The 19,221-nt window shown below is 45.5% G+C and overlaps 2 protein-coding genes across 13 annotated transcripts in view; one reads left to right on the top strand and one right to left on the bottom strand.

Moving 5' to 3' along the window:
* The window catches only part of CLTA (clathrin light chain A), a 112,327-nt gene that overhangs the window by 9,517 nt on the left and 83,589 nt on the right, over positions 1–19,221 (top strand). For 3 of the 9 annotated variants that reach the window (XR_008668631.2, XM_063696257.1, XM_055351574.2), the window contains exon 4: positions 3,835–3,946. Coding sequence is in view for 8 of the 9 variants with exons in the window: in XM_063696257.1 (XP_063552327.1) it covers positions 3,835–3,946 (112 nt within the window). In the remaining variant the exon portion in view is untranslated. Of the gene's footprint in view, positions 1–3,834; positions 3,947–9,019; positions 9,074–9,870; positions 10,331–10,371; positions 10,408–11,350; positions 11,808–19,221 lie in introns of those variants that run through there. The other 6 variants (XM_055351575.1, XM_031014253.3, XM_031014250.3 and 3 more) reach the window with 5 other exon arrangements.
* Positions 14,187–19,221, bottom strand: part of GNE (glucosamine (UDP-N-acetyl)-2-epimerase/N-acetylmannosamine kinase) — a 62,231-nt gene continuing 57,196 nt past the window's right edge. For all 4 annotated transcript variants that reach the window (XM_019033515.3, XM_055351572.2, XM_063696256.1 and 1 more), the window contains 2 exons: positions 17,954–18,070; positions 14,187–17,371 (listed from right to left, as the gene is read on the bottom strand). In XM_019033515.3, coding sequence (XP_018889060.1) covers positions 17,136–17,371; positions 17,954–18,070 — 353 coding nt within the window. In that variant the 3' untranslated portion in view covers positions 14,187–17,135. The remainder of the gene's footprint in view (positions 17,372–17,953; positions 18,071–19,221) is intronic.

Here is a 19,221-nt window from a genome sequence, read left to right as displayed (position 1 = left end):
TTCATCTTTTCTCAACTTTACAGAACAATTGAAAGAAGAGGAAAATAAACATGTGCACCCCCAGATTCAGTAATTAATGGATTATCTTTATATAAATGATATGTTTTAGACATACACACACACAAATTGTTTTGGCTGACCTACTTTAAGATAAAGACATCATATACTTCGTGTCTAAATATTTCAATGTACACCTCCTAGAAATAATGACATTCTCCTATGTAACCACAACGTCAGCAGTATTATTCCCTCTTGGGAACTGTTGAACTAGTGAAAACATGAGTCCTTATTTTTCAGATGGGATAACTGACACCCAGAAATAGGAAGGGACATGACCCAGATGACACAGGCAATTAGTGCCAAATCATTTCTCTCTCTAGTCCTTTTATCTCTCTAGTCCAATTTAGGTGGCTTTCAGAACAAAGAACACACTTAGTATTTGAACCTTTATAGCACCATTCATTAGTGATTTCTTTGGTGGAAATATTCTGTATCTGTGCTGTCTCGTATGGTAGCCACTAACCACATGTAACTGTTAAGTACTTGAAGTGTGGCTTCACAATTCAAGTGTGACTGAGAAACTGAATTTCAAATTTTCTTTAATTTTAATAAATTTACATTGAAGTAGCCACATGTAGCTAGTAGCTACCATATTGGACAGTGGAGCTGTAGGAAGATGAAAATAGGTCCTAACAGCTTTGGTCCTTGCTTGTTCTTTGTGTCTCTTGAGTATGCTTAGAGGCAAGATTTAGCTGGTCTTAGTACTGCTGTAGTATTTTTCACGTTACAGAACCCAAATTTATGTTTTCTGTTTCACCAAGCTCTAGCAGTTTTTCTTCTCCATGGAGAGAGTCTACTTTAGTGTCTGGAAAGATTTAATGTTTCAATTATGAAATTGGGTACTTGGGGAATACTCTTTTGAGCTGTTTTCTTAATTCAAAGTGCTTTTTTGAGAGAAGTACAACATTTGGCCTTGCATTCCAACTGAATTGAATTCACTTGGTTCATGAACAAGGTGTTCCTTCAATTTCACCTTTTTTCCTTGCAAAAACTGTGAGAAAGCACGCGATGCTAAAAATAGAGAACTGGTGCCAGTGGTTTTCAGCCTAGCTGCTGGCTACATTCTCAAGTAATTTTCTTTTCTCTGACCAGTAACGAGGGTGGCCAGAAGGGAAGGCACCTGTGAATGTGCTTTGCTCTCTAAGGGGACTCTTCCTCTTCATCCTCTGAGGGGAAGAATTCTAAATTAGTATTGCAGTGGCACTAAAGCTGCAAAAGCCAGAAGACCAATTTAAATGTACTATTTTATGCAGTAACCACAGTCTGTTCAGTGGGTCACCATTTTTATTTAAATACATTTTCCAGAGATAAATTTTATATTTTAATCCTAATGTATAGTAAATGTTAACATCAAAATACATTGAAAGAAAATACTGTCCAATCAAAAAGGTAATTATTTGGAAGTAATTTCACCATGATTGAAAAGGGGGCCTTACATTTTGAATTAGGTATTGTCACATGGCACTTCCAGCCCACAGCTTCTCATTGCAGCATAGCTAAATCTTCCATTCCACATCTGTACTTCATGCCATGGATAGACACATATTAGATGTTTACTGTAGAGGCTGGGTGGGGTGGCTCAGGTCTGTAATCCCAGCACTTTAGGAGGCTGAGGTGGGAGGATCACTTGAGCTCAGGAGTTCAAGACCAGCCTGGGCACCATAGTGAGACCCTATCTCTACTAAAAAAAAAAAATTAGCTGGGAGTCGTGGTGCACGCTTGTGGTCCCAGCTACTTAGGAGATTGAGGTGGGAGGATCACTTGAGCCTGGGAGATTGAGGCTGCAGTGAGCTGTGATAGAACTACTGCAGTACAGCCTGGGCTACAGAGCGAGACCCTATCTCAAACAAAACAAAAAAAAGTTTACTGTATATACTTTAGAGTCATCAGTGAAAAATCTGAGAAAATGATTCTTCTGAATGACAGATCACCTTCTGACAAATTAGATACCGAGATGAACGTTCCTACTAACCTGAAACTTGGGGGAGTTTCTAGCTGCTATTAGGCTTTTTCTTATAGTTACACACAGCCTTTTGCAGGTTGTTACTGTAAGACCTTTCTTGCAAAGGCCCTAAAAATGCCCAAGAATACTTCATTTTTCATCCCTTCTAGTAGTTACTTGACACCGCTACTGCTATCTACTCTCCTTCTCAAAGACACTAATTACAGTTTGGGCTCTTGGTCTGCACTTTCAAAACTCTGTCCAGGTCACTGGTGGTCACATTTTGTGATTATTTCTAGGCTTGCCTCCCTTTCTGTCCCTCCCTTTGGAGGAAGCATAATGAGGTAAGCAAAGTGTAAGCTTTACAGCCAGATCTGGGTTTGAATCTTGGCTCTGTCACTTACTATAACCTTTAGGAAATTCACTCAAACTTTCTGAGCTTTAGTTTTTCTCACTGCTGAAAATGGGATCAGAGTTTACCTTCTTGGGATTGTTGTAAAGATTGAGTTAAATGTCTATAAAACACCTGCCAGACAGAAGAACTTGTTTAAAGTGAAGTATCAGGTTAACTTCAAGTGTCAGCTGCCTCAGTAGCTATGACATGTATTTATTTATTTTTTTTCTTTTTTGAGACAGAGTCTCACTTTGTTGCCTAGGCTGGAGTGCAGTGGTGCGATCTCAGCTCACTGCAACCTCTGCCTCCCAGATTCAAGCGATTCTCCTGCCTCAGCCTCCCCAGTAATCCCCAGTAGCTGGGATTATAGGCATGCACCACCACATCCAGCTAATTTTTTGTATTTTTAGTAGAGACGGGATTTTACCATGTTGGCCAGGCTGGTCTCGAACTCCTAACCTCAGATGATCCACCTGCCTCGGCCTCCCAAAGTGTTGGGATTACAGGCGTGAGCCACCACAAGCAGCCGGCATGTATTTCTTTATCTCTCACTATCTACTGATGTATGTCTCTTCTGCTTAGTGTCTTAGAGAAAACCATATTTAGTCCTCAGAAACTTCATGTTTCATGTTTGAGAATCCAGTCCTGCTAGGTGTGCATTTTCTTGCTGTCATTTCTAGAACCTTTAGGTTAACTGTTAACAATGATCCCATACCTCTACCCCCTGCACTTCTCTCCAGTGGAGTTTCTTTTGTAGCTCTGCCCTGGCTCTGCCACAAACACACTGCAGACCAAGTAGGAGTAGATGCTTTGTGGTCCTCTCTAGTGCTAATATTCTGGTTCCTGAATCGTCTCTACCTTTGGTAATTGTCCTAATAGCACCCTGCCTCACAGAAGTGCTTCTACCATATTTAGTTATGAGAGTGCCACCTTGTGTTCCACAAAACCATTGTCAAACCTGGAATATGGAATAGTTTGGGAGAAGAGGTAAAAGATTAAGATGAATACCCTACTATGAACTAATATTGGCAGCATTGGTAAAGAATCATCTATAATTGTTTCTCCCCCAATTGGTGCCCAGAAGGCTTTTTTCCTATTAATAATAGAAGTCAGTATTTCCACATACACCCTTCTCTTTTGCTCTGCCCAAAACAAGACAAAACAAAACTAATGACCCACTAAGATGTCAGTGGACTGGGATAAGACCAGGAATAGGACTGTGGGAAAGACCAGGCAGGAATAGAAGCACTGAAATCAGAGTTGGTTGTGCAAACAGAGAAAACAGAAGTTTATCTTCCCCTCTCTACTCTTCTCCCCCAAAAGGCACACAGACATGGACCTGCACCCACCACAAGTTCAGTAAGACCAAAATAAACTGATGAACTTCAGTTTGCACTTTGCCTTAATTGTATTGTCTTTCTCTTCTCTCCCTTCAAAGATGCCAATTCTCGGAAGCAAGAAGCAGAGTGGAAAGAAAAGGCAATAAAGGAGCTAGAAGAATGGTATGCAAGACAGGACGAGCAGCTACAGAAAACAAAAGCAAACAACAGGTCAGTCCGTGGTGGTTGTAGCACACTTTGTTTTCCAAAATTGAATCAAATCCATTCTCAGCATCCAGTCTAGGTTTTTGGCTTCTGCCTCCTTTAGTGTGAAATGTCTGCAGTTTTTAAAGAAAGTGCTTGAAACAGGTTGCAAGTCTCTCGGGTCTTGTGAGCATAATTCACCCTATTGTTTAGCCATCCCAATTGTAGTGAGCTTAGCTCTCTGAGAGTTTGGTTAATATGCATAACCTGTAATGGTGTGATTCAGCCAAGGGAAAAGTTACTTTTCATGGAACCCTGAAATGAAAGCTGGGTGTCATGAATACACCCAGATCTAGTTACTTTGGATATGATTATAGACTTGGTCATGTTGAGTCTCCTCAATATAGCCCTGCCCGCTGAAAGCCACTTCATGAAGGGGTCCGTTGGCAGTAAAATGTGCTTTGTAGTTAGGCAGCCAAGGATGTTCCAACATAATTATTTTAGAATTGAGGGTTCTGTGGGTACTTATTTGTGCCTTAAAAAGTCTTGAATTGACTTCTTAAAAATGTTCTGTTTGAAATTTTAGTTACTGATGGTTAAGGAGTTGTGAGGAGAAAAACGCTTTCATTCTCATATCACTACTCACCAGCAGCTGGGCTTTAATGCCCTACACTTAGAGCCCTTCTTGGAAGCAGCAAAGAGAGGATATGTGGTGTTGCTTCCCTCAGGGCAGGCAGGTTCAGAGCCCAACTTTCACTGAATAGTCAATCCATTCACTTCAGTGTATAAACGGGCCAGACTGAGCCTGGGGATATTTTTAATTTTCAGGGTAGAGCCTTGGGTTCTCGTATGCAGAGGCAGGAAGCAGGTTGGGTTAAGTGCCCTTGTCTCTGGCAGCTCTGTTAGACAGAGATGTGGCAGGAGAGAGAGCTAACGGCTTTGCCAGCCAGCCAGTGCTCCTGTGGGTCCAGTATGACAGAGCAGTTGGACTCTCTTTTATATGCTAGCAGCCCTTCAGCTCATTGGATTCTGGCTTGAGCCTGTGTCCTGGTCACTTTCCTCTGGGGGCGGTGTGCTCAAGGAGTGCCTGTCAGGTTCCATGTGGAGTTCTGTGGGACTGCTCTCTGGTGTGCAGGCTGGGTTGCCAGTGGTGATGGCTTCCATCAGCTACGTGGGGCTGTCGTTGAGCCTGTGGTCAGTAGGTGGTGCTGACAGGTCCAGGCTCCTGTGTCCTCTGCTCCCTCAAGATGATTTTCTCCCAGGTGGAAGTTCAGATCGGTAAAGCCGAGTGGGGACTGTGTGCAAGCACCCTGCGAGCCCTGAGAACTCCCCCAGCCTGCGGCCCCAGCACTTAAGTTTAGTCTGAAGTACTGTAGCCGTGCCGACCCTCCCTGCTCTGGGTCTGTGATGCTTCAAGAACTTAACACAAGTTTTCAAACTTAGATAATGAATATGTTAGTAACAGCCTTTCTGTTGCAGAAATTTTTTTCAAGGAAGTTTTGCTGAACTGTCAAGAAAGGGATATTCTCTGTATACAGAATCCGTTGTTCTCAGAGGGAGTAATGACACCTGTTTTTTTTTTTTTGAGATGGAGTCTTGCTCTGTCGCTCAGGCTGGAGTGCGGTGGTGCGATCTCGGCTCACTGCAAGCTCCACCTCCTGGGTTCACGCCGTTCTCCTGCCTCAGCCTCCTGAGTAGCTGGGACTACAGGTGCCCGCCACCACGCCCAGCTAATTTTTTTCTGTTTTTAGTAGAGACAGGGTTTCACTGTGTTAGCCAGGATGGTCTCGATCTCCTGACCTCGTGATCTGCCTTCCTTGGCCTCCCAAAGTGCTGGGATTACAGGCGTGAGCCACCGCGCCTGGCCATGACACCTGTTTTTAGGAGCTCGGTCTTAAAAGTTTAGTCCCTCCAGGCATTGAATTTGGGCCTTGGTACCTTTCTTTACTTGGAACTATAGAATGCTGGGTAAGCTGGTCTCACAGATGAACCTCTTAAGTTCCAGAGAGAAGGAACTTCCCCACCGCTCACTGAGAATGTAGAGCTGCTTAGGAAGCAGGTCACTTGCCTTGTGGGAACCTTGCAGCACAAGGCTGACTCTGAGAGCATAAAGCTAGTGGCACACTAGCCATTGTCACCAGGGCTCTAGGACAGAAGAGATGGTTTTTACAGTTTATTCCAGTGATTCTTCACTGGTTGGAGGTGGGAGCCATTTGAGAGTCACTTTGGGGGACTTCTTCCAAGGGTCTACACCCTCCCCTGGAGGTTTTTATATTGCTGACTACTCCCCCTCTCCATCCATGTTTGACTCTAAACTTCAGAGTTCAAAGGAATAGGTCCCATTTAGATGTATAAAGTAATTCATCCTTGTTATCTGTCTATGGGTAAAGAGTGAATATTTTTAGAAAAGAAAATGGGGGCCGGACACCGTGACTCAACACCTGTAATTCCAGCACATTGGGAGGCTGAGGCGGGCAGATCACTTGAGGTCAGGAGTTTGAGACCAGCCTGCCCAACATGGTGAAACCCCATCTCTACTAAAAATGCGAAAATTAACCGGGCGTGGTGGCGTGTGCCTGTAATCCCAGCAACTTGGGAGTCTGAGGCAGGAGAATCACTAGAACCCGGGAGGCAGAGGTTGCAGTGAGCTGAGATTGCGCCACTGCACTCCAGCCTGGGCGACAGAGCGAAACTCAGTCTGAAAAAAAAAAAAAAAGACAAAAGAAAACAGGGTGCTCATTTCAAGCAAGTATGATTCTCTCTGGGTGACTTCTGTAGTAGCTGGATGTTAAGGGGACCCGAGAGAGAAGACAGAAAGATGAGAAGTTTGAAAGAGGAAAATCGGAGACAGGAAGGGCATCCAGTTAATTGTGAGAGCATCCTCAGGCCTCCTGCCTTCCAGCTGCCTCACCACTGGGTCACCAAAGCTCTAGGAGCACGTCGCGCCTGGCACTGCACTGGGGGTGGGTGTGCGGCGGTAGACATGGTTCCTGCTGTACTCTATTGTCAGTCCCCAGACTGCATCTCCCTTCTTTTATCCCAAGTTGAGGCCTCAGTGTCACAGTACAAGAGCTGTGAATTATTCAGTGACAGCCATGGAAAAGAATTTCCTTTTCATAGCCAGCCAGCCAGAGCAGTGACTGACTCCTGCAGCTGGATGAGTTTGCTCATCAAGAACAACCCCAGAACATTTCCCCTATTACAGGTAGCACTTGTGCTTGTCAGCTCTTTCAAAGGCTTGAGAAGGTTTGGGGAACCCACAGTTCTCAGAGATGGCAAACATTTTTTTTCTGTGCCCACTTTGAGGCTGTTTATGGAATGAAGTTCTGCATTGTATTCGTGCCTCCAGAGCTTGTCCTAGGTCAGGTATTCCTCTTCCCTCCCCTCTCCTAAGCCTCCCTGAGCCCCTTCCTGCCTTGGCTGAGGATTGCTACTTTCAAGTGAAGGACAAATAAGCGGAGGGCCACCTGTGTGTGTGTCTGATTTTCTGTTTGTTCTGGGCCTGCAACCTTGACAGGGGATGTGCTTGTCGCTGAGGAGCTCTTTGGTCTTGGGCTGGCTGCAAAGGAGCAAGAGCCTGACATTCAAACTTTTGTTGTCTTAGTGATGATTTGACAGGAGTCATGAAACCTCTACTCTTCTTGTGGAGGAAAACCCAAGTTGAAATCGATCAGGTTTAGTCCTTTGTGTAAACTAAAAGGGTTATGGGTTTATAAGCCAGCCTGCCTTGCCTTTTCCTCCCACTCATTCTGCCCACAAACAACTCTGTTTTCCTGCTGAGTCACTTTAAGTTACAATCAGCCTGCTCTTTTTGCTTTCTTTAAATTTCCACAAAACACCTCCTGTGTATAAACCAAAATGGGAAAGAAGGAAGGGCATGTGTGAGCTTAAAAATTAACTTAAAATTACTAGAATTTGCCTTCAAATAAATATGTGAGGTTAGCTTAATGACCAGGCATGATTATCCTTGAAAAATGTCTTTCCCCTTGCCCACCCCAAATCAACTTGACAAAGGACAGGGTAAGACTCCGTGAGGGAGGTTCCTTGCCCAGCCACAGTGGAGAAGAGTGGGCTGGCAGAGCCCAGGGAGTCAGTCCAGGGCAACAGAGTCAAAGCCAGCCTGGCCCCTGCTGTGAAAATTTCTCCACCCAGTCTGCCCCCTCCTTCCTGTCTGAGAGCCCTGCCACGTTGAGAGTTAAGAAGGGATGAAGTTCTGGATTCTGGGCTGCACCTTATCAAAGCCAATTGAGTCTGGTGTAAAAATATTCAGAAACTGTACCCACTTCTTGAGTAGAGAGAGAGCCATATTCAGGAACAACAGAAGCCAGGGCCGGGATCCTAGTCCAGTGTTCTTCCCACCAGACCACTCACCTCCAGCCGTTTTTTCCTGTAAGGTTGAGATTTTAAAATGACCATATGTGTTCCCAGGATTCTGGAAGTGTATCCCACCCAGACAGTGTGGGGAAGCAGTAGTTAGATAATCCAAGATAAAACTGGCTTTGGGTCCTAGCGCATCTGGTGTCTGGCAGCATTCCTGCCCAGTGACATTAACTCAAACAGGAAGGTGGCATGGCTTTCTGGGCACATACAGCAGGGAAGAAGCATGACTATACAGTAGAAAGAGCCCTGGACTTAAGGCCAGGCTGCCTTGGTTGTGCGTCCTGAATGCTGCCACTGTGGTATAGCTGAGCAAGTTGTTCATCTCTAAGCCTCAGTTACCTCATCTGTACAGTGGGGGTGAGAACAGTCAGGGTCATAGGTTGTTAACAGTTAAGAATTGAATCAACATAATGTATGTGAAAGGGCTTAGTCCATGATTGGGTGCTTAATAAATGCCCGTGTTGCTGGGGTGAGCCAAAGGGATGAAGTTGGCAGTGCTTGCTCTGTCGTGGAGCAGTCCTCACGTGGGAAGGCCAGCGGGAAACCAGGCCTGCTGAAGTCTCCAGCGCTGTAAGCCTCACAGGGGTTAGGAAGGAGCCTTGGGAGCAGCTCCTCAGAGCACAGTTGTACCTCAATTGTGGATTTTAGATGTTTCTGCTTCTCAATGTTCTCTCTTTTTTCCTGCCTGCTTGCCTGCCTTTTGGACCTCTTGCTGTCTAGGGTGGCAGATGAAGCTTTCTACAAACAACCCTTCGCTGACGTGATTGGTTATGTGTATGTTGCAAAACTAATTCCTTTTTCTACATCTGATTCTTTCTACTTTTGTTTAGAGTTAATGCTCCTTTTATGTCACAAGTTGCTTTGCTTATTAAATTATTTCAAATTGGCACTTTGGGGGCTGCCTAAGAATTGATAAGCGGGGTATGATCTGTTGATGAATCTTCCAGATTTGTGACTCCCTGCATCCTCTGATGGCCATTTTTCATATTTGGGGTTTTGGAGGGAAGAAAGCTAACTCGCTTTCAAAATGTGTCATTTGCGATCTTATCTGGGAAGGGTTTGAGGCTCGGGGGAACTCTGCCCTCTTGCTCTTGGCTGCCATCACTGCTGCTATGCCCTGTTGCCTGCCTGCCTCAGGTGGGAAGGTTTCCCCACCTGGGAGCAGGTGGCAGTCCCAGGAGGTTAGGAGCCAGTGAGCAGCAGCACCTTGCATTGCCAAAGTCAGAGCTGTGGGGGGGCAGCATTTTCCATACTTGGTTCATTCAAACAATGTGGGGTCGTTTGCCTCTTCCGCAGGCAGAAGAGTCCAGAGCAGAGGGGGTTGTCTCCAGTGGGTGTCTATAATTGTTGCTCTGTGGTCTTGCATGTCAGAAATTGCTATTTAGTGGTCAGCTTCTGATGTCCTGTCTTCTAGCACAGGGAAGCCCCCAGCTTTGAGATCAGGATAGTCAAAGTGTCTTGATACGGGCCACTTGGGCTTCTCCCCCTGACCCCCCCAAAAGAAACCTGCATCTTCTCTGGAGAAGGTGTTTTTCTTATTCTTTTTTTTTTTCTTTTTTCTTTTTTTTAAGGATTTCTTTTATCAAAGGAGTATTGCTGAAGAGTTGGAAACAGTTCTCATTGTCTCCTCCTTAAAAATTAGGGCTGGCTTTACATGAGAAGTAAGGGTGGAATGGAAGAGGAGAGGAACCTGTGGAAGGTGGGCGATGAGCTCAGGTCTGTAGAGCCTCTCAGGGCCTATGACCTTGAGATGTTCATCCCCTTAGAAGACAGAACTGGGTTTCCTGGGCCCCCAGATGCATTTGCAGTGAGACTTGTGAAATGCTGGACTTACAGGTGGTGTTTGATTTGATTTCTGCACATTCTCTCTGGAGTAGAAATGGAGACTGGAAAGGTCGAGTCTGGTTTTGCTGGGCAGCTGGGTGGCCAGCAAAGCCAGCTGCACGTCCCCAAGCACAGATAAGAGTGGCAAGGGCATGTCCAGCTTACTGACCATCTGCATTGAGCTCATTCTCATTTTCTATATCTGACTTAAAGTTTCTCTCGTTTCTTTTCTTCTCTTCACCTTTAAGCACAAACATAAACCATCCTTGCTACAGCCTAGAACAGTTAAGTAAACCTTTCTCACTGCCCCTAACTGTGTGTGCCATGAAGTCGCAGTGTTGTAGTGGCTCTGGGCTTCAGCGGTGTTTGCCACGGCCATCCCTGTGATAGTGCCACCCCTCCGTCCCCACAGACCAGTCATCTCCATTGCTTTTGCTTTGCCCGTGATGCTTGTTGGAGTAGATGAATATAGTGTGTCTTAACCGCTGTCCTTTCCGGCTGTAGCTCCCACCAGTTAATTCCGAACTGGGGGTGGGCTGACCTTGATGTGAAAGAATGTTGGAGCAGCATCCTGCCAAAAAGCAACTCACGTTGGCTCTCCTGCCAGTGTGCCCTGAGTGGCCCCAAGGCACCTGGCTGGAGGGAAAATGGCAAACTTTTGGCTGAACTGGAGAATGTCCTAACAAACCCCCTTCCAGAATGGCTTTAGTCTCTAGTGCTTGCTAGCATGGGAGCTTTGTCTTGAATTCCTTTTGATCTGCCCCGTTTCTCTCCAGCCTTAGGAATAAATCTAGAGGCTATTGTGCAATGATCTGTGGGCTTTTTAGAAGTCTCTAAATTTCCTTGAAATTCAGTACAGCCCAGCATAAACTACTCAAGTTGTTGATCAGCCTCCTGCTTTGTTCTTATTAATAAAAGCAGTGTGTAGCTGGCTAAGGACTTGTTTTATTAATGCTCCACAGGAGCAGAGACAGACAGAGAGACATAGTGAGCCTTGAACCAAACACCTGTATTCCAACATTTTACACAGCGGTCTGGGCACCCTGTGCCTAGGAGAGCCAGCTACATGTCTACCTGAGTCTGACCTGGGCCAGGGGCTGTTATCTTGGGAAAGCCAGAATGTCATTAAGAAAGGGACAAATAGGCAGTTGCTTGTGTAGCAAGGCAGCCACCAGGTTGCTCAAAGGGGGTTCTACATAAACCAACATATTTTGTTGTTGCTTCCAGGGCAGCAGAAGAAGCCTTTGTAAATGACATTGACGAGTCGTCCCCAGGCACTGAGTGGGAACGGGTGGCCCGGCTGTGTGACTTTAACCCCAAGTCTAGCAAGCAGGCCAAAGATGTCTCCCGCATGCGCTCAGTCCTCATCTCCCTCAAGCAGGCCCCGCTGGTGCACTGAAGAGCCACCCTGTGGAAACACTACATCTGCAATATCTTAATCCTACTCAGTGAAGCTCTTCACAGTCATTGGATTAATTATGTTGAGTTCTTTTGGACCAAACCTTTTTGTCTTTAGAGTTGTTCATTGTTTGTGATTGCATGTTTCCTTCCTTCAACTGTGTTCTCCCTGGCATTCAGAGAGGAGGGAGAGGAGGAAGAGGAAGGGGAGGGAAGCTTCCCAAGAGTAGCCTCAGCCTATGCTTCTGTGCATTATTCTGAGAATAAATTTCTGTTTCAAACTGTATTATGTGAAGCTTCTTTATTGACCTCAAGATGTGTTGTAGTTTGGAGTGAGGTTGGAAGGGTTGAGGAATTTCCTTGAAATTTCTAGGGCTGAGGAGGCACAGCTACTGGGCACACAGCCCTGCCTTGAACTAAGATAGCACCGGGATCTAGAGTGGGATCCTGTGGACATTTTCATTTGAGAAGGGAGTTTAGTGGCTGAAGGTTAACCCCCTCATTATCTACCTAAGACACAGCTGTGAATCCTCTCACCAACCTAGTCGTTTTCTCCCAGATGGGCTCTTGCTTGCCAGTGTCCCTCAGTTTAGGGTCTTGGATAGTATATTTCGGCAGGAGTCTGTGGGGCACGTAGACTCTAGTAAGACCTTGACTCCTTTGGATCCGGCCAGTAAGCCTGAGTCAGGACGGCATTCATGTGTGGCTAGCCCCATTACTGTTGAGTCCTGTAGCACATGTTGGGTTCTGTGCCATCCCAAGCACTTGGTTCATATTTCTCTTGTAAAATCCTTCATCTAGACCTGTGCTGTCCAATGCAGTATTCACCAGGCCCATGTGGCTATTTAAATGAATTTAAAATACATTTCTAGTCCTAGTCACAATTCATGTGCTCAGTAGCCATGTGGTTAGGTGGCACTCGAATTGGATAGCACAGGTTATAGAACATGTCCATGGTCGCAGAAAGCTGCACTGGACCATGCTGATCTACCACAGGTGTTTCCAGGAGCCCGTGCTTTGTTCAGACACCAGTAAGTTCATTATCTGCCTTCAGAACCTGGCGTAGTACCTGGCTTGTTTTGGGTGATGTTCCAAGCAATTATTAAAGCTATATTTCAGTAATCTGCTTATAACTACCTGGTACTTCCGAACTGGAGATTGAGGTAAACTGTAATACTATGCTCAGGATGGGGGTTAGGTGTTGCCATTGCCAAGAAGGAAAGGCCACTATCTCTTCAATGTTAATTATTTTTGGCTGGAAGGAGCTTTCATTACTTTTCCTGCTACCTCCCCGTTTCCAAGCTTAGTTGGGCTTTTCTTGACCTGGCCCACATTTCTGGCCTCTGCTTATTCCTCCCCCTTTAGTCAAATCTGATTACAATCAAGCAATCATTGTTCGCAGACTTTTATTCCTACGGGACCTGCTAATCCCATTCCAAATGTCAAAATCCAATTTAAGAACTAGTTCAAAGGCCACCCCCCTTCCCCTGAACTCCCATGGCCATCTACCTGGGGCAGCTTATTTTTGGTAGTCTTGGTGCCATCGTCTGGACCAGTCTTGCCTCCCACACCAGCTGGGCTTCTTGAGGTGGGAGGTGGCAATTTTAAATGTCAACAAAATCTGTGACATTCTCTAGATGGAGAGGTGACTGAATAATGTGACAAAAGTGATGCTGGGATGACTTCCAAGGCTAGGTCATAAAAGGCAGTGCTGCTGATGGTTGATTTGTTGGAACAACTAGCTGGTGGCCCTGAGCCACCTCATAAAAAATTCTACCTTTGAAGCTACCCATGTGGTGAGGAAGCCCAAACTAGACCACAAAGAGAGGCCACCTGAGAGACCCTGTAACCACACACATTGGGAGATGCCTGGCCAGCCAGCCTCGTGCTATTCCAGCTGACAACTACAAGTGCAGGATACTCTGAGCTACAACTGTCAAGTTTGAGCCTTTCCCAAATCCTGACCCACAGAAACCACGACGTGAAACAATTACTGTTGTTTTAAGCTCTTCAGTTTTGAGGTTACACAGCAATAGTAATTTGGGATTGTTTCTAATGCCTGTATGAGACCCACATGGGGCCTCATAAAAAGAGGGAGTGGGTCTAGGGGCTCAGTAAATGCTTAACACTTAGTTTCAAACCTCTTTCTTGGGGGCTACTTTGCTTTTTTATGCCAGATTTTCAATGTTATATATAGCAATGTTTTGTTTTTGTTGTTTTTGAGACAGGGTCTCACTGTGTCGCCCAGGCTAGAGTGCAATGGCATGATCATAACTTACTGCAGCCTCCACTTCCTGGGCTCAGGTGATCCTCCCACCTCAGCCTCCTGAGTAGCTGAGACGACTGCACCATGCCTGGCTAATTTTTTTTTGTATTGTTTTGTAGAGATGGGGTTTTGGCATGTTGCCCAGGCTGGTCTCGAACTCTAGGGTTCAAGCAATCTTTCTGCCTCAGCCTCCCGAAGTGCTGGGATTACAGGCATGAGGCACCATGCCCAGCCATGCTTTCTATTAATAGACTTTTTTTGGTTAAGAAAGCAATGATATTAGAGGCCTTAAGGAAGTTATATAACCTTCAAAACGTAAGCAGTGCAACAATTAAATCTCTTCTGGGAAGGAAAATGCTTTTGGCTAATGAGTTATGAACAAAACAAAATGCAACAGGATTTCAACAAGGAAATGTATTTATTTTTTCTTTAGAATTTGGCTCAGAACAGTAACAAAAATATTTACATTAAAATAAATTAACATGCAATTACTTAACCATATGTAATAATTTATGTTGGAATATATTAGCCTTCCCATGAGTTTAATAAAAACTAATATTTGGTTTTAGATTCAATACCATCCTTTCAAATATTTGGTATGAAACTTGGTAGCAATGCAATTGTCTGATGTACAGAGCAGATTTCACCATGAGAGATTACACCAAAGAACAGATGTCCCTTCCCAGAACATTATCTCACGCCAGACTCAGAAACTGAGCAGCCAAGCTTCCTTCCCAGGAATCACCATGGAATGTCTGAACAATAACCAGGCCCTGGAGATTACTGCAGGGCTGGCAGAGTTTTAGGAATCAGCCAAACTCTTTTTCACACTAACCCACTAGGAAGGATATAGTTCAAATGTAATGTTGATTCCTTCAGTTTATTTGAACACTGAAACAATATGTTGTAGAAACCTTCATTTTCCCAAAATAAAAATCTGAAAGATATATGCACATGATTTTTTAGATCATCTAAAAGTACCCATAAAAACCTGTCACTAGGGCCAGGTGTGATGGCTTACACCTGTGATCCCAGCACTTTGGGAGGCAGAGGCGGGCGGATCACCTGAGGTCAGGAGTTCAAGACCAGCCTGGCCAACATGGTGAAACCCTGTCTACTAAAAATACAAAAAAAAATCAGCTGGGCGTGGTGCGTGTGCCTGTAATCCCAGCTACTCAAGAGGCTGAGGCAGGAGAATCACTTGAACTTGGGGGGCGGAGGTTGCATTGAGCCACTGCACTCCAGCCTGGGTGACAGAGTGAGACCCGTCTCAAAAAAATAGAACACCTGTCACTAGACCAAATACTATACTGGTAAAATTTCACGGCAGAGAGGAATATTTGATTAAATTCAGCTGATAGGGTCAAGGATACATTAAGTCATTTACAAATCAGATATTACTATTAAAGTTTTTGGTGGCCTAGAGTGAATTAGAATATGTTCGCATTTTGAAAGTGTTTTTGAAATGAAAGGTTGTGTGGCTCAGCAGAAAAAGCACAGAGGGACCTGGGATCAAACCCTCTCTCTAGCCCCATAGCTTAACAGTCAAACACACCAAGTTCTATAAAATAAAAATTAAAACACCTACCTCATATGTTGAGAGAATTTAGGATAATGTATATGAAGCACCTAGTTCAGAGCCTGGTACACAGTAGGCACTTAATAAGTGGTGGCAGTTAGTATTTCTTCCAAGTTAACAATTCATAGCCAGAACTTTGGCTTTTGTATTTTGACACCAATGAAAACACGAATCATGTAGACAGAATCCTGATTCATGGCTCTGGGCTCTAGGTAAAACTCAAAACTTTAATGGACACCCTAGGGTGTTACTCAACACAGTATGAAAGGCTACTGAAGGAAGAAGTGTCTGCTGGTCAGTAGCAAAGATCCTTTTGGGACAGTTAATCTCCTTTTAAAGGCTCTAAGTCCCAGTGGCTTCTCAGCTGTCCTAAGAAGATAAGGACAAGGTCACTAAGGCCACTGTAATTTAGATCCCTGGTCTAAAATCTCTTGTAAGTTCAGCTAGAGTAATAACATCTTTCAACAAATGGTATCCAGGATTAGGGGGGATATCTGAGATGGGGGAGTGATAGACATGTCCAATGTCTTGATTGTGGTGATGCTTTCACAGGTATACATATGTCAAGGCTTATCAAATTGTAGGCTTTAAAAACAATAAAGCTGTTTTAAAAAAGTGTACTTAAGCCCTTCCTGGTAAGATTTCCCTCTGTTCTCTGACTGGATCACCTTCTGTGATCTTAGTTTGGGGTTAGAGGAGGAAGGATTTGTGTGTGTGTGTGTGTGTGTGTGTGTGTGTGTTTGGGGTTAGAGGAGGAAGGATGTGTGTGTGTGTGTGTGTGTGTGTACGTACGGAGTCTCGCTCTGTCACCCAGGCTGGAGTGCAGTGGCATGATCTCGGCTCACTGCAACCTCCGCCTCCCGGGTTCAAGCAATTCTGCCTCAGCCTCCCGAGTAGCTGGGACTACAGGCACATGCCACCACGCCCGGCTAATTTTTGTATTTTAGTAGAGATGGGGTTTCACCATGTTGGCCAGGCTGGTCTTGAACTCCTGACCTCAGGTGATCCGCCCATCTCGGCCTCCCAAAATGTTGGGATTACAGGCGTGAGCCACTGCGCCCAGCTGGAAGGATTATTATTATTATTATTATTATTATTATTTTTGAGATGGAGTCTTGCTCTGTCACCCAGGCTGGAGTGCAGTGGTGCGGTCTCAGTTCACTGCCAGCTCCACCTCCCTGGTTCATGCCATTCTCCTGTCTCAGCCTCCTGAGTAGCTGGGACCCGCCACCACACCCGGCTAATTTTTTGTATTTTTAGTAGAGATGGGGTTTCACCATGTTAGCCAGGATGGTCTCGATCTCCTGACCTCGTGATCCGCCCGCCTCGGCCTCCCAAAGTGCTGGGATTACAGGCGTGAGCCACTGTGCCCGGCCTGGAAGGATTATTAATGCAAACTTCAGGATGAAGTGATATCCCAGGCAAGGCCTGAAGGTCTCAGTGGTATTAATACATTAGTAAGCAGAGTTCTAAGAAGGCTTCCTCTCTATTATTGTAGCTACTTTGGCACAGAAAATTGTGACTGCAACTTACAGGGTTTGAGCTAAAATGACCCCTAGTAAGAAGACATCAGAAAGAATAGCATCTACAAAAATAGGCGTGGGGAAAGGTGACTCTGGAAGAGGAGACCAAAAGTGAAAACATTTCTCTGCCAAAGTCACCTGCAGTTCAATACCAGATTTGATTGTTAAGAAATGGTCATCCTAAAGACAAGAACTTGATTCCACTCAGGAGCTCTGGAGAGAAGGTCCATGTCTGTTCCTGGAGGTCTAGTAGATCCTGCGTGTTGTGTAGTCCAGAACCATGCTGGCAGCACCCAGCAGGGCGGGGTCAACCAAATCCGAAACCACCACATCCACGTCCTGCACGGAGGACAAGGCCTGCTGGCGAATGACGTCTTTGACAATGTGGATATAGTGACTGGCCAGGACTCCAGAGAGGATCACAAGGGAGGGATTCATGGTATGGAGGATGTTCACAACCCCAAGACCCAAAGCTGTTCCAGCTATAGGGAGACAAAAATTAAAATGAGTTTCTGAGAGAAGCCAAAATCAAAATACCAAAGAGGAAGGCAGAAAAGAGCCAGCAGCAGAAATGTTAAAGAACATCCACGGCATGCAGTGGGAGGCAGTGTTTTAAAAGCAGTTCACGGTTGATTCTTAATATGAGAAAATGATCATGTGACAGCCTCAAGTGGAAAAAGCCGGGTGTACCACATGATCTCCGCTAGGCAAAAAAATGAATAGAAGGACTCGAAGGAAATGTTAATAGTTGATACCTCCAAACGGGAAAACTAAGTGATATTTTTTCTTACAACTGTCCTATATTTCTCTAAATTTCCTGTAAAATGAAAGGAGCATTTTTATAGTTGTCAAACCAAACCAACCACCTGCTGAAAAAGGCAATGCTGCCAAATACCTTGAATGCAATTCCCTTTTTACCTCTGAGTAATTAGGAAAGAAACCTCTGAACAGACACTGCAAAGCACCTGTCCCTAGGGAAGCAGGGTCTCTTCTGGGGCCGGGCTGGGCCATATGATATCTGAGGCCACCCCCTGCAGCACAGCCACCTGCAGCCACATGCTCACCTGTTCTTAGGATGCTCTGGGCCTTCGCATTGCCAAGTTTCGCAGCTTGGATGAGATGGAGTGCACCCACAGCCTCATCTTTTGGCACTGACATCCCTTCCACCAAGAGCAGGTCCTCTGAACACAGTGAGAAGGAAAAGCAGTCACTAATGAGCTGTGGGGAGGCCAAGCTCACCACTGGGCCTGTGGAAAGCAAGCCCCTACATGGGAAGACGGTGTTTTCTTTTCACAATTGCAAAGCTTATCGTTCACAAACATCTCTATACACTGCCCCTAAAGCCTTTGCTACCCTCTTGCTAATTGGTTGTACATAACCCAGAACCTATCTTCCTGGAAAAACCTCAAGTCTGACGACAGCCTCCTACCCCTCTGGCTCCCTCACTTCTCACTTCCAGTAGCAGACAGTCTTTGAAGTGTTCTTTTCTCCAAATTATCACCCTCCTCCCACATTCACTCCTTCCTTACTCATCCCAGACACAATGCTGTGCCATCTGCCAGCGCCACACGTTCTATGGCAGCGAGGCACAGTGGTTGAGGAACAGACACAGGCCTGGGGTCAGTGCCAGCTCTGCCACTCCCAGCTGCATGACCCCATGCCTGTCACCTCACCTCTACACATTCCTCCTTCCTAGAAGATGAGGCCAGTAGTGCCTACCCTGGCAGGGTTATTTGAGGAATGGAATGAGATCATGGACATAAAGTATTTAGTTAAGTGCTGGCCACAGTAAATGCTCAATAAGCAGCAGGTATTTCTGTGGTTATCTGTAGTCCTTGTCTTCTGCCCGTCACCAACTCAGATCAATCTGCCTCCTACTAATCTGCTAGAATATCTGGACCCTGAAGGAGAAAAATCCCCAGCTGTGCAAACTGCTACCTAGACATCAACTGGTGGTCTCCTGTCTCCCCTGGGCCTTCACAGCTCTCACCCATTCTCTCTGACTGCGCTTTTCTATACCTTCACCACCTTCCCAGTCCTTCTACCCCACTGCCAACAGACGAGCATACTTCTTACCTCTCTCATAGGGGGCACCACCAGGCAGTGATCCCCTACCTTTTTGCTTCCCGTCCCATACACCCATCATCTCAGCTCGCCATGCCCTCTCGTGGGCCCTCTGCCTGGCTTTGCAGCTCATCTCTTCCCACCTCTTCAGAACCCTACTGTAGGGCTCTATACGCTTCTCTCCTGCACTCTCGGCCTCCATTCCCCATCTCTTTTCCTTCAGCATATGCTCACAAATTGGTTTTGGGGGCCAAAAATCTACACTGTT

Source organism: Gorilla gorilla, chromosome 13 (genome assembly GCF_029281585.2).
Source record: "Gorilla gorilla gorilla isolate KB3781 chromosome 13, NHGRI_mGorGor1-v2.1_pri, whole genome shotgun sequence".
Taxonomy (NCBI): domain Eukaryota; kingdom Metazoa; phylum Chordata; class Mammalia; order Primates; family Hominidae; genus Gorilla; species Gorilla gorilla.
This window is presented reverse-complemented; position numbering and strand designations above follow the sequence as displayed.